The 13,622-nt window shown below is 38.6% G+C and overlaps 1 protein-coding gene across 1 annotated transcript in view; it reads left to right on the plus strand.

The window, feature by feature from the left end:
• Positions 1 to 8,432: 8,432 nt before the first annotated feature.
• LOC121313226 (syndecan-2-like) overlaps positions 8,433 to 13,622 on the plus strand; it is a 59,583-nt gene continuing 54,393 nt past the window's right edge. Inside the window, exon 1 of the mRNA XM_041245554.1 lies at positions 8,433 to 8,896. Within this exon, the coding sequence (XP_041101488.1) occupies positions 8,837 to 8,896 (60 nt within the window). The 5' untranslated portion in view covers positions 8,433 to 8,836. The remainder of the gene's footprint in view (positions 8,897 to 13,622) is intronic.

The raw sequence follows: 13,622 nt of genomic DNA on the forward strand, positions 1-13,622 counted from the left end.
TACATTTTCTGTACTGTTTTTTTTTAAAGTTTATTCATATCACTTCTCCTTATTCACTTTTACAGAGCATGCATTTCTTGCTTATATGAGTAAAATCGGAAGCTGTGGATATGAGCAGGAGATTATGTCGACATCATTATAATATTATTAGAGTAGTGTCTACATGAAACCCTTGCAGAGCCATTAGCAGAACACATGCAGCAGCAAAGGCAACACATTGGAATTAGAATAAACAATGAACAGGCATTCTTATATGCCAGGAAATGAGTACTAATACATTACCATGGTACTGTATTGGATTCCCAATGTGTTATTCATATCATTATGATGTGTGAAATTATTACTGTCTGTGCTACAGTTGTTCTTTAGCACAGCAGCATTACATTTAAATTGCAGTGGCACAGCACAAGACAAACTGATGCACCAGAGCAAAAAGAACCAGGCCACCTGGCTTCTCGGAGAGCCGCCCACTGTTGGGACCAAGCCCTCGGCAGGATGAGGTCCGAATCGTGGTGAGGTCACCACTGCAAATTACGAGGGCTGCGTTGTGATGCTTAATTCCAAGGGCTGGGTGCTCGGTACATATAGTTAGTAATGACTGAAAACATATGAGAGGGCCCGCCGTTTGCTAAGGCTTGATATATAGAAAGGGGTCCCTACCGCTTGGGGCACTAGACACACAGTGGAGATCCCTTGCACATAAGGCTTGAGAAGAAAGAAAGTGGACTCTTGCTCGTTGAGAGCTGCCCTCGATGAGGTGAAGTATAGACTTCTGAAGCTGGGGCGGAGATGACCCTGAAAGGGGAAGATTGCCTCGAGTTACGAAGGGAGTGCTCCTTCTGTGATGTTAGCTAGAATAATCTTAGATACTCAGCTTGTGAGGGGAGCAATAGAGCATGAGATGCTAAAGGTTGAGTTTGGCTGGGGGCTCCCTCTGACTCACGGAGAACCTCCCTCGGTAGGTAAAGGAAGCACAGCTTGCAGAAAGGTTGGGGAAGTGCAATTCACGAACCCCCCCAAAGGATGGACCCTCGGCTCCCTGCAAAAGATTCCTACAAGTTCAGACAAACAAGAGAACCGCCAATGCATATAAAAACAAAAAATTAACACAAAGGAGGTTCCCTGACTGGCTTCCTACTAACTATGTGAACACCCTCCTCTGAGTGGAAATGAAAAAAAAAAACACTTTCTTTTTAGGGGGAAAACCTTTGGTGGTCCCAGAGGAAGGGTCATCCCCTCTCCCGACATACTAGCAATAGACTGTTTTGCAGAAAATGTGATGTATTATGCAGACTGTGGCAGAATGAATGGGGAAGAACGTATGTATGACTCAATTGCTGATGAAGTCCAGCGCCCTATATTTTTAATTAGATGCTGGTTAATCTTTGCTCTTGCTGCTGATGAGACTGTCCCGATTCTGAATGAATGAGGAGTATGGAATTGTGGGGAAACTCCTGCTCTGGAAACCAAAGTGGACAGATGAGATGTGAACCAATGTCTGGATATCACAGTCCAGCTTGAGTCAATGATGAGGGGGTCAGAATTTGAAATAGGTTTGCATTCTGCGATATATTTCTGCATGGAAGCATATGGGCATAGAAGAGAGTCAATTTTTGATAGCTGAATGAATTGACCTTTTCAGAGCTGATCTGTTTTGGAAGGGCGCAGGAAGGGGATAAAGTGGGAATCTGAGATGAGTGTGAGATCGCTGCAGTGAATATCCAGCATGGGAAAGCTGGCATAGAAGGAACCGCATATTCTGAACATCTTTTAAAAAAAAAAAAAAAAAAAAAAAAAAAAAAATGTGGTTAGACACAGTTTCCATTGTTAGGTCATCAAATGGAGAGAAGCAGCCTGAAGGATTGAAATCAAATTAGCAAGAATATCTACAAAGATAGGCAGACGAGAAGGAGACAGAGAGCTCTTATAGAGGAGGAGGAGACAGACAGCTGGTATTGATAGGAGAGTTGGGAGGTAAGGGACATCAAATAAAATTGGTATTGTATTCCTGACAGATAGGATTTGATTGTAGCTGGTGCAAGATCTAAAGAGTCCTTTGCGTGTACTATAAAAACCGTAATCCAGTCCTGGTTGAATGGGGTCAGATTGATCCTGTTTTGAAAGCAGAAAGCAAAATAGGTGGCCCAGCCTGTGAATAAGAGGATCTGAGGGAAGGAGCCGGTATGCTTGCGCTGTATTCAGTAGTCCACGGATAGGTTGGGTTCAGTTGAAAATTAGCTGGTTGAACTGGGGTGTCACTGCTGGAGTTGGCAGAGCTGTAGCGACCAGCCTGTGAAATCTGGAAATCTGGAAACGAGAAAGAGCATCAGCTGCATAATTAATATAATAGATGGTGATGAATATGATTTGATACTGAAATCCATATTAAATGCTGCAGTAATTGTATAATAAGAGGTGAACTGGAATGGTCTTTATTGATAATATGAACTGTTGATTTCTTATCACAAAAGAAAAGTATCGATTTCTTTGGCCAAAGATGAACCCATAGATGTGCTGCTGTGACTATTGGGTACATTTCAAGAAGAGCTGTGGATTTTAGATATAGTGATAGGTTTTCACTTTCTAGTGGCCATGCACTAGAAAACCAATGATTGTTTAAAAAACCTCAGAATCCCTTAAATGAAGCATCCATAAATAAAGCCAGATCATGAGGTGCTGAACACAGAGAGGCTGTTCTAGTGCTGTATGAGAGCTGATCACATTTTAATGTCATTTCTAGCTTCTAATGAAATATTTATGTATGCCCTCCCTTGGGGGATAACGCGAATTGCAAAATTAAAATGACCCAGCAACAAGAGCAGTGTGTGTTTCCTGATTGTTTTATTGATCTGAAAGTTCTGCATACAGGAATGGGTATTATCGAGTTTAGATACAGGGAGACTGGCTTCAAACTTTTCTGTGTCCAATATGATTCCTAGAAATTCCATTGAATGAAGGGGGGCTTTTGTTTTTTCTTCTGAAAGTGGGGTGCCAACTTCTGAAAATAAACTTTTAAGATTGGTGATCGCTTCTGCTGGTGGATCTGAGGGAGGAGATATCAAGATAAAATTATTGAGTAGGTGGAGCAGAAATGGAACATGATGAACGAACATGATTGAGAAGTTCCAGCATAAAGCCTCTGTGAGAGTATCAAATATTTTGGGGCTGCTGAAGTTAATTGTGCAGAAAAATACATAGGAAAACCTGAACAGGTGACGAAGAGAAGGATGGACTGACATTACTTTAAATGCATCTGACATATCTGTTTCTGCTAACCAGGAACCATGACCTGCTAATTTAATTGAATGAACTGTGTATGAGATGGCAATGTATTGTAATGAAATTGATCATGAGGAATGAGCAAGTTGATGCCACTGGTGCGTGATCCCTGTGGAGCTGACAAGTCTATGATGAGATGTCTTTTTCATGACTTTTTCCGAGTGGTGATTGCTCAGGTGAGGCTGAAGAATAGATGGAGTTAGGGATGAAGTTGAAGAATGGATGAAGATTCTGTTTGAAAGCGAGGAGGAGTAATGCAGACTGCTAGTCTGGAAGAAGTTGATACTATAGCAGCTTCCAGGCAGAGAGAGATTGAGTGGCCGGTGGAGCCACAGACGCTGCATGCATTGGCTCTGAGGTCGCTGATAATCCTGTTGAATAGGTCTAGATCAGGTTGAGCCCAGTCGATGATATGGTTATTTGTTACTAAAATAGCGGCTGTTTTTGCTGAAAATCATTTGTAATAATTGAAGAACATAGTCCCTCCATATCTGACAGATAGCTCCACTATGTAAAATTTGTAAGAATCCAGTTCTTGTCTGCGGTTTGGCTATACTGAATATAGCACACCTATGTATATAGCGAAGGCTAGGACGAATTCCCCCAGAGTTAGATTTTTCAGTAATCTGGGGATTTCAGCGTGACTAATAAATCTTCGGAATCCACGACTACATGTTCCAGAAATTCAGACGTAGCCATTAATAGAGAAACAAGATTAACGTTTTTACCTTAAATTATGCTTCACCGAATCTGTGGGGATATTGAGTGACGATGGGCAGTGGTGTGGAGGCGGAACCATATGCTGTGGCAGCTGCAAGATTGTAGATTGGAGGCTCGACCGTAGCAACCGGGGTTGGTACAAAACCGGAAGTGACTGTAGCTACAGCCAAGCCCCACCCTTGTTCGCTGTATTTTTCACATATCTCTTCATAGTTTTGCATACTAATAAAGCCTCTCCTGATCATTCGTTTTAACACCAAACTCCTCAATAATGCAATTCAAGTCATTATTTTATTACTATAACATCTCAAAAAGCTCTCCAAATGTCTGTGATATTCTTTGAGCACTGGATGTTGAAGCAGCTATCTCCTTTGTTTATGTCCATGTTATCTCTGTGGTGCAGGGGTTATGTGTATTGCTCAGATCAGCCCCATTTTTTCTGGAGAAAAAAAACGACTAGAGACCTGTGCTTGACATCTTTTTGATGATGTCGGACAGGATCTGACATCGGACTGGAAAGGAAAAATTGTAAAGTCAAACCTGGTCCAACATAGGACCGCAAAGGGTTAATAGCCCAGGGATCCATAAACATACGCAATGGACGGTTTAAAATGAATAAAACAAACTATGAATTCTCCACGGTGTAAAATTTTATTTATTTATTTATTTATTTTTTTTTTAAAAGGACGCACACAAGGAATACTCCCACACAATATAAACACAAAAAATTGACAAAGGTAGCTTCCAGGTAACATCCCCCTCAGGCCGACCCGCCTGACTCAAGTGCAAAGTGAAAAAACAAAACAAAAAACACTGCAGCAAAACTAGAAAAAGTACACACGCTCACCTCAGAACAAGCCATTATGTAAGCCAAGAGAAAACACAGTTGAATAAAATAAATAACTGGCGTTAAAACTAAAATACTGTAGCCATGAGTCTGTTCTTCCTTCTTAACGATAGCTATACACAGTACAGAGCCTACATCAGGTGTAGTTCAAGAATAGTGAAAAAACGAGAAAAAAATAACACAGTCCTGATAATAAATAAATAAATAAATAAATAAATAAATAAATAAATAAATCCAAATTGGGATGTCATGGACTCGAGGTAATTTCCGGACTCCCGGTTTCGTGGTCCCGGCCCCCCCGGCCCCGGCTTTTAGCGACATGGTCAAAAGGTCCAGTTAGTATTCCTTCAACCCCTTCTGAATCCTTCTGCTTTCCAAAAGTAATTCCAACACAACACAACACCATTACTCAACAACTCCAATGCCCTCTCTCACACTTCCAGCAAAGAAAAATCCACCCCTTCCCGTTCTCGGACCTCCTCTTTTATATTCCCCTTCCTAACCACTCGCCCAATCGCCAGTCTTGCCTGTGCTCAGGGTGGGACTTCCTTGTCTCAGTCTTGGTCAATGTGCAATGGCAGAAACAAATAGTGCAACAAAGAAAACAACAAGTGAGTGTTTCGGTGCAGCAGCTTCATCCGTGCAGGAAACACACAGTGAAGTAATATATAAAAAAACAAACAGACAGCGAAACAAAATAAACAAGGTTTGTCACCTGTGACACTGGCTGCTGCAGTGGCTTACTCTGAGACAGTCTGCCTGTTGAATGACCTGGGCTGCTGAACAGCTGAGCATGGCTGGGGAGTTTTCTTGGGTGAAAATATAAGTTCTGCTGAGATGGATTCACAGTAAAAAATGAAAAGGGACTTGCTTGCTTCCTGCTGGGATTTCACTGCCGTTTTTGAGGACAGTCTTTATGAGCATGTTGAAAGTCCAGTCCTTAAAGTACAGTCACTCTGAAGGTGTATCCTTGGCCTGGAGCTGTTTTGATCGATTGGGATTGACTCTTTGGATGGTGGGTATTGGTATGATGTCCTGCTTGGGAGGCACCTATTTGGATGTTACTGAGATGCCTGATAGAGAGAAGAGTGGTGTGCTGACCAGATCCTCGGTTGAAGCTGTCAGAGAACGTTCTGTTATATATAAGAAATGATCTTCAGAGACCTCAGAATCCAAGGTATAGTTGTGCAGTAAGTAATCCATACTTAATTTGATCTTTTTTTAAATTCTTTAAACAGAAAAAAAAAATGCTGAGGGTCTTGCAATCCGCTTAGGTTCATATCCAAAATGAAAACACAAGACAGAAGTATACCGTGTGACTAATGGTTTAACTAGAAAGTAGATTTGATTGATGATAGACAATCAAAGGATAGGAAGGAGCCTAACTTCCAACCTCTGAACCACACGTACTAGGTTAACATACATGAAGGTAATTATTAATACATGTTTTACTTGTTGTATTAGAGTGCTTATAACAAATCTGTCCTCTTGATGTTAAGGCCTTATCTTGATGACTAAACCCTAACCCTAACTCGATAATGTTATGGCAAGTGTGTCTCTGTTTTGTAGAACCCCGGTAAAACTCCAAAACTCTAATATGATTTTGTTACAAGGGGAATAGTTGGGCCCTAACTCATAGAACAATTCCTTAAGTTTTTAAAGTCTAATACATATAAAGACACAAACCCAAACATAATTTAAAAACAAACCAAAAAAAAAACAAGTTATGTTTCATGAATCGGCCTATTTTTATTTTGTATCCTTTATAAGGATATGATTCCACTTTTTTAATTTGTGCTCTTCCTGATATGTTAGGTTGCTATGGATATTCTACTATAGGAATGTAGTTAGGCACCAAAAACAGAGCTTATGGAAAACCAAGGGCTGCCTCTTACTTGTCAGGCTGCCGTGTATACAGATGGAAGGAGGTAGGTGATATACAGAACAGACTGGAGTGAAAAGAATAACAACAAGCCAATCTGTGAGGCATTCGAAAAAGGGAAAACATCTAAGCATGTGAAATATGTGCAGTGTTTGACAGCCAGTTTAACAACACCATGGGGACGTTGGAGCAGGAAACAATAAAATAAGGATGGACCAAAGGTCTCATGTAAATTTGTAAGATTTAGTGAATGGTCTACATAAAGTCAGAACATAAACAAAAAAAGCCTATTAATTAAAAAGAAAATCAAACCAAAATACTTCAAAAGCGTGTCAATGTAATTATGTCATTCTCTTCCTGTTTATTAACCTCCTATATTGACGTTTTTATGACACGATTTATTGTGTGTCATATAATTTTCATTGCAAACAAAATCTAGTACAATCTGCTTTTGTAGTACCCTCCTAAGTACAATGTCACTGTACTGTACTTGTTACTTTATAGTAACTGATCTAGCAGTTCAGGCCTGTATCTGTAACATCAAAATATGTGTCAAACTCATAAAATACAATTGTTTTTAATGCATCAGGTCAAATCAGACACCTCCAGGCATGGCTGACACTAGCTGTGAGGACACAGAGTTGTTTTTTTGCATTATCAATGCTGATGCTCATGTAAAAATTCTCCTTAATTTTCTCTGTTGGTTTGTCGTGTAACATAGATTTAGAGCTTGAATAGTAAATACCAAGCAGTGATATAAATACTGCAGCTATAGCCTGGAACCTAAGTTTGACCTTGGTAGAATGCCAGCTCTGGTTATGATGCTACCTCCAAGGCAAGTCTGAAAGTCTTAAATCCTAAACACTGAGGTGATGGTGGTGCATGTAAACTAACTTTTAAGTATGAAGTATGTCACTAGATGGAGACAAACTGACATTGAACTGAACAGACATCTGGCAACATATAAGTATACAAAATATGATACAAGCTCCTCCAGCTCCACAACACTAACAATGGATAGGATGATTGGATATAAAAACCTGAATGACCAAAAAAAAAAAAAAAAAAAAAAAAGAATCATTAATATCCCAGTCCATTGAGCTACAGTTTAGGATCTTGGTCTCTCCTTGCCTTTGTACAAGCCGAGAGACCTTCACAACCTTGAAGCAGAGTATTAGTATTATTGTTGTTGTTGTTGTTATTGTTGTTATGTATTGTGGACAAGGAACTGGTGTACTTTTGTGTGTTTTGTTTGTAACTATTCATCATGTCTTACTTCGATAAAACTTGTAAATGAAAATCTCAATTCAAAAGCATTAGTACAATTGAGACCAATCCAAAAAAACTTCTTGTTAATCAATTTTCATCAGGCTTCAGTTGCATTGGCCACGTGCCTGAAGTATTTCATTTTCACACCTGTGTACTTCACAATGCCATGGCTTCAAGGAGTTAAAGCAATGCAGCGCCATTGCATGGGAGGAAAGTTTAAAATAGTTCAGCAATATCATTTAAGCTAATCAATATGGTTATTTTTTCACAAAAAAGTAACAGTATTAAATGTTAGTGTAGAAATGATATATTATTTATGAGGATATTGTTTCTATCTGGCAAGGCATGCTGTCAATTACAGATACCATCTCTCTCTCTCTCTCTCTCTCTCTCTCTCTCTCTCTCTCTCTCTCTCTCCTAGAATTTCTGCACTGATAACAAGACGTGCATTCGGGGTTCTGCAGTACACTGCGTGATGTGGCTTCAAGCATGTTAGCTAATTGACTTTATTCTTGTTGCAAACATCATCAAAAACAAAACGCTCATGCTAAAAGAAAACTTACGGGCCACTTTTGTAAGACGGAAGCCTCGTTGCTAAACAGATACTTATGCACAGCTTACCCTTTTTGCTGGAAAAAAAAGTGCGCGGAGGAATAAAAAAAGAAGAAGAAGAAAAAAAAAGCAACACGTATCCGGTTTGATTCCATAGAGAGAGTGGGAGAGTGAGTGAGCGAGAGATATAAACACGTGTGGAGAGGAGAAACGGGTCTTACAGCGCGTGGAGGAATTGCTAATAAGATTTGATATTTAAAATCAACACGGATTTGTGCACAGGAATAATGCGGAGCGTTTGGATAATCTTTACGTTCGGTCTGGTGACCTTTCTATCGGGTGAAATGGTAAGTTTTCGTTGAGGGGGATTGGGACTGGATATCATCATCTTTGTTAATACGAACGCAAGTTTTTAACAGTTGCTGGATGGATGTTTAGTGTTGCATTGCTTATGTTGCAGTAGCGAGTGCTGGAGTGGTTTTCGTGGTGCTGCAAGCAGTTTTGTCATAAATAAAGAATTTGAAGTTTTCTTTCTGTGAACCCAAACTTGTTGAAATCATTCGTAGCTTCAATTACATATACTTGCGGATATAATAGGGGAAAAGTATGAAAAGCCGTGGAAGAGCTCTTTGTCACAAGGATGATTATTATTATTAATATTATTATTATTATTATTATTATTATTATTATTATTGTTGTTGTGTGTAGTTTGGTATAGTAGTTGTGCTTTTAATTTTTGAAAATAGTTTTAATTAGAGGCATTGGTTTAATAATAATAATAATAATAATAATAATAATAATAATAATAATAATAATAATAATAATAATAATAACAACAACAACGTGGTACAAATATGTCATTTGGGAGTTCTCGTTATATTTGCAAAGAAAACAAGAAGTATTATTTTGTCGCTTTTGTTACAGTATTCACTTTTTAAATGTAGTTTCTAATTGCAAGCGGAATTGGGGATGTTACAGTTCTTCTATGGTTACCCAGGCAAAGTCTTTGTCGTAGTGAATATAGATCCGATCAAAGGGTTGTAGTTAATCTAGCATGGTGCACACATCAAGAAACGGTCGATTTTGTTTTGTAATTACTGAATTCCATTGGGGTAATTTTCCATCGTGTCAAACATTAATTGATGTTTAAAAAATAAATATCTTTTAGATACTTTTTAAATTTGTAAATGTTTTAAATTTGTAGTCTAGATAAGTATTCAGCATACAAGAATATACTCTATTATACTCTATTACAGTACAATAATTACTGAACAGTATGTACGTTCTATAATTAATAACGAGGTTCAAACCTAAACTAACACTCCAGTTCAGTGAAGTGCAAATAGCAGTGCGTTAAAAAAATAAATTGTATTTTATTTTATTTTTAAAAAATACTACATTATGCTTCTCAAGCATATAAAAAACAGTATTTATTGCGAGCTAGTAAATTACAAATTGGATGTCTACGATCATGAGCTTTGTGTTTTTTGTTTTGTTTTTTGTTTTTGTTTTTAAAGTATATTTAACGTTAACCCATTCATAGCTCCATATTTGTAATGTACACTCCACCTAATTATTAAATCCCAGTCCTTACAAATAGCCCTTTGCGTCAAACATCTGGTTGAGTTTATGAACAGGAAGTGTACAACCTCGTCAAATACACAGTTTAAACTCCTTATTTAATAAAAATAGAACACAGCTACTGCGTTGTTGAAATAAAAGGAACTGGGCTGAACATTAACCAGTGCTAGCGGGACATGGATAGCCAAAACAAATGCCTGAGCTTATCTCAGAAGGGAAAATATTGATGTGAAAAGTAACTTAGTGTAGATAACTCAATAACCGTTTTGTAGCCGTTTTATTTGTTTAAGGCAAATCTGTACATCACAATACCATTTCAACCTGTAATTGGGCAAGCAGGTCTGATTTGTAAACCACAGGTTTTATGAAAGTCCTATGAATTACAATGCACTATGGGAACCGTTTTGCAGTCCCATTTCATCAACAAACTTTCTTGGAAAGCTTGTGTTCTAAAATGTATTGGATCATGTTTGTCTGAGATGACAGCAGTAATAAATACAGTGGCCTTCTTTTTGCATGGAATTCTGTTGTATAAACATTCAAAGCATGTCAGGTTTAACAAGGAGGCTAAATTTACTTTCTCCATATGTAACCGTTGACATGGAAAATGCAATGCTGGTCAGTGATGGTATGCTGTATATGGTATAGTATTGTCACATATCCTTCAGTTTCACACTCTTGTGGATTATCTTTTAAATATTACAGCAGCATTAGAGATTTGGGTGTCAGTCATTTATTATAACTACAAACTTACGTTGGCAGCCAGTTTTTAGAAAACATTGTCCAATTACAGTAGCTAATGAGTGCAGTAGTGGTCTACTTATTTTGTACCGGAACTAGGTCATGTCAGAAATTGATCGTTATGCGGACTGAGGATTTTAGGGCTCAGAATTATGCCTTTTATTATAGTGAATTGTGACCTGGGTAGCGGTGCCAGTGAGAAAGTGGCTTAAGTGAGGTAATGTTTGTCCCTGTGTTATGCCACTGGCATCATTTCTTGTAATGCAGTAAGTTTCAGAATCTAGGTCACACTGTGCTGGAGGGTCACTGTCCATTCTTGTTGCCCCTCTTGGATTACTTTTGAGTGTTGCACAACAAGTGTTTTCTGGACTATAACCAAGATTGAATATGCCATGTAAAGTCTCTCAATGTTGCAGGTAGCAGGAGCATTGCTATTTGGATCAGAATGACCTTGTATCAAGTGGGATTAAAAAAAAAAAAAAAAAAAAAAAAGAACCTCTAAAAATACTGGTCAACAAGTCAGTCGTCTATCTGAAAAAGGAAAATATACAAATGGGCCATTTTCATGGAATCTCCTAAAACCAAAGAGTAGCACTTCAATTTATGAACAAAAAGAAGAAAGGACAATCTAGTATGAAGATGGACGCCAACACGATAAACCCACCTCAAACTTTTTATTCCATTTTCCTAGTGATCCCTGATGACCAAATTCTAAGAAACTGCAACTGGATCCATTTTGTGGCTTGGATATACTGTATTGTCTTATGCAATGGTGGCATATTGCTAAGCAAAAATAATCACACATTAGCCTTTCAGAAGAAGCTACTATTTGAAATATTCTAATTTTGTGCAAGTATCCTTGAACTCTCTTGTAAGGGTTATCACCGGGCTAGAAGTTAACTGAGGATTTGCTACCTGCCTGGAAAGTAAGTAGCAAAATGATTTTATTTGGTAGCGGTTTATTCGACTGTTAATTTATGTACAAAATGAATTAAACAAAAAACTAATAAATACAATATCCCAAACTATCACATAGTAGGCCTGTATTTAAATCAGAAAGTACAATACTGTGCAAAAGTTTTAGGCAGGTGTGAAAAAATGCTGTAAAGTAAGAATGCTTTCAAAAATAGACATTAATAGTTTATGTATTTATCAATTAACAAAATGCAAAGTGAGTGAACAGAAGAAAAATCTACATCAAATCAGTGTTTGGTGTGACCACCCTTTGCCTTAAAAACAGCATCAATTCTTCTAGGTACACTTGCACACAGTTTTTGAAGGAACTCGGCAGGTAGGTTGGCCCAAACATCTTGGAGAACTAACCACAGTTCTTCTGTGGATTTAGGCAGCCTCAGTTCCTTCTCTCTCTTCATGTAATCCCTGACAGACTCGATGATGTTGAGATCAGGGCTCTGTGGGGGCCATACCATCACTTCCAGGACTCCTTGTTCTTCTTTACGCTGAAGATAGTTCTTAATGACTTTCGCTGTATGTTTGGGGTCGTTGTCATGCTGCAGAATAAATTTGGGGCTAATCAGATGCCTCCCTGATGGTATTGCATGATGGATAAGTATCTGCCTGTACTTCTCAGCATTGAGGAGACCAATGCAGCCCCAAACTTGCAAAGAACCTCCACCATGCTTTGCTGTTGCCTGCAGACACTCATTCGTGTACCGCTCTCCAGCCCTTCGGCGAACAAACTGCCTTCTGCTACAGCCAAATATTGACTCATCAGTCTAGCGCACCTGCTGCCATTTTTCTGCATCCCAGTTCCTGTGTTTTCGTGCATAGTCTCTTGGCCTTGTTTCCACGTCGGAGGTATGGCTTTTTGGCCGCAAGTCTTCCATGAAGGCCACTTCTGACCACACTTCTCTGGACAGTAGATGGCTGTTTTATGCCAATTCTGAGCTGATGGCATTGCTGGACATCTTCCGATTGCGAAGGGAAGTAAGTATGATGTGTCTTTCATATTCTGCAGTAAGTTTCCTTGGCCGACCACTGCATCTACAGTCCTCAACGTTGCCCGTTTCTTTGTGCTTTTTCAAAAGAGCTTGGACAGCACAACTGGAAACCCCTGTCTGCCTTGAAATTTCTGCCTGGGAGAGACCTTGCTGATGCAGTATAACTACCTTGTGTCTTGTTGCTGTGCTCAGTCTTGCCATTGTATATGACTTTTGACAGTAAACTGTCTTTAGCAACCTCACCTTGTTAGCAGAGTTTGGCTGTTCCTCACCCAGTTTTATTCCTCCTACACAGATGTTTCTGTTTCAGTTAATGATTGTGTTTCAACCTACATATTGAATTGATGATCATTAGCACCTGTTTGATATAATTGTTTAATCATACACTTGACTATATGTCTACAAAATCCATACTTTGTGCAAGTGTACCTAGAAGAATTGATGCTGTTTTGAAGGCAAAAGGTGGTCACACCAAATATGGATTTGATTTAGATTTTTCTTCTGTTCACTCACTTTGCATTTTGTTAATTGATAAATATAAACTATATTACCATGTCTTTTTGAAAGCATTCTTACTTTACAACATTTTTTCACACCTGCCTAAAACTTCTGCACAGTACTGTATTTATTGAAACCACGCTGTGCTTAACTAAATAATGGTTCTACAAGAATGCAACCATATCTGTTATTTGATATGTACAGTTAACCAGGTTATGTTTCACCGGTGCAAATTCATACCACTTAATTATCTTCTTAAGGGCGTGTTGCTTATTATCTTAAAATCATAATG

This window comes from Polyodon spathula, chromosome 3 (assembly GCF_017654505.1).
Source record: "Polyodon spathula isolate WHYD16114869_AA chromosome 3, ASM1765450v1, whole genome shotgun sequence".
In the NCBI taxonomy this organism is placed as follows: Eukaryota; Metazoa; Chordata; class Actinopteri; order Acipenseriformes; family Polyodontidae; genus Polyodon; species Polyodon spathula.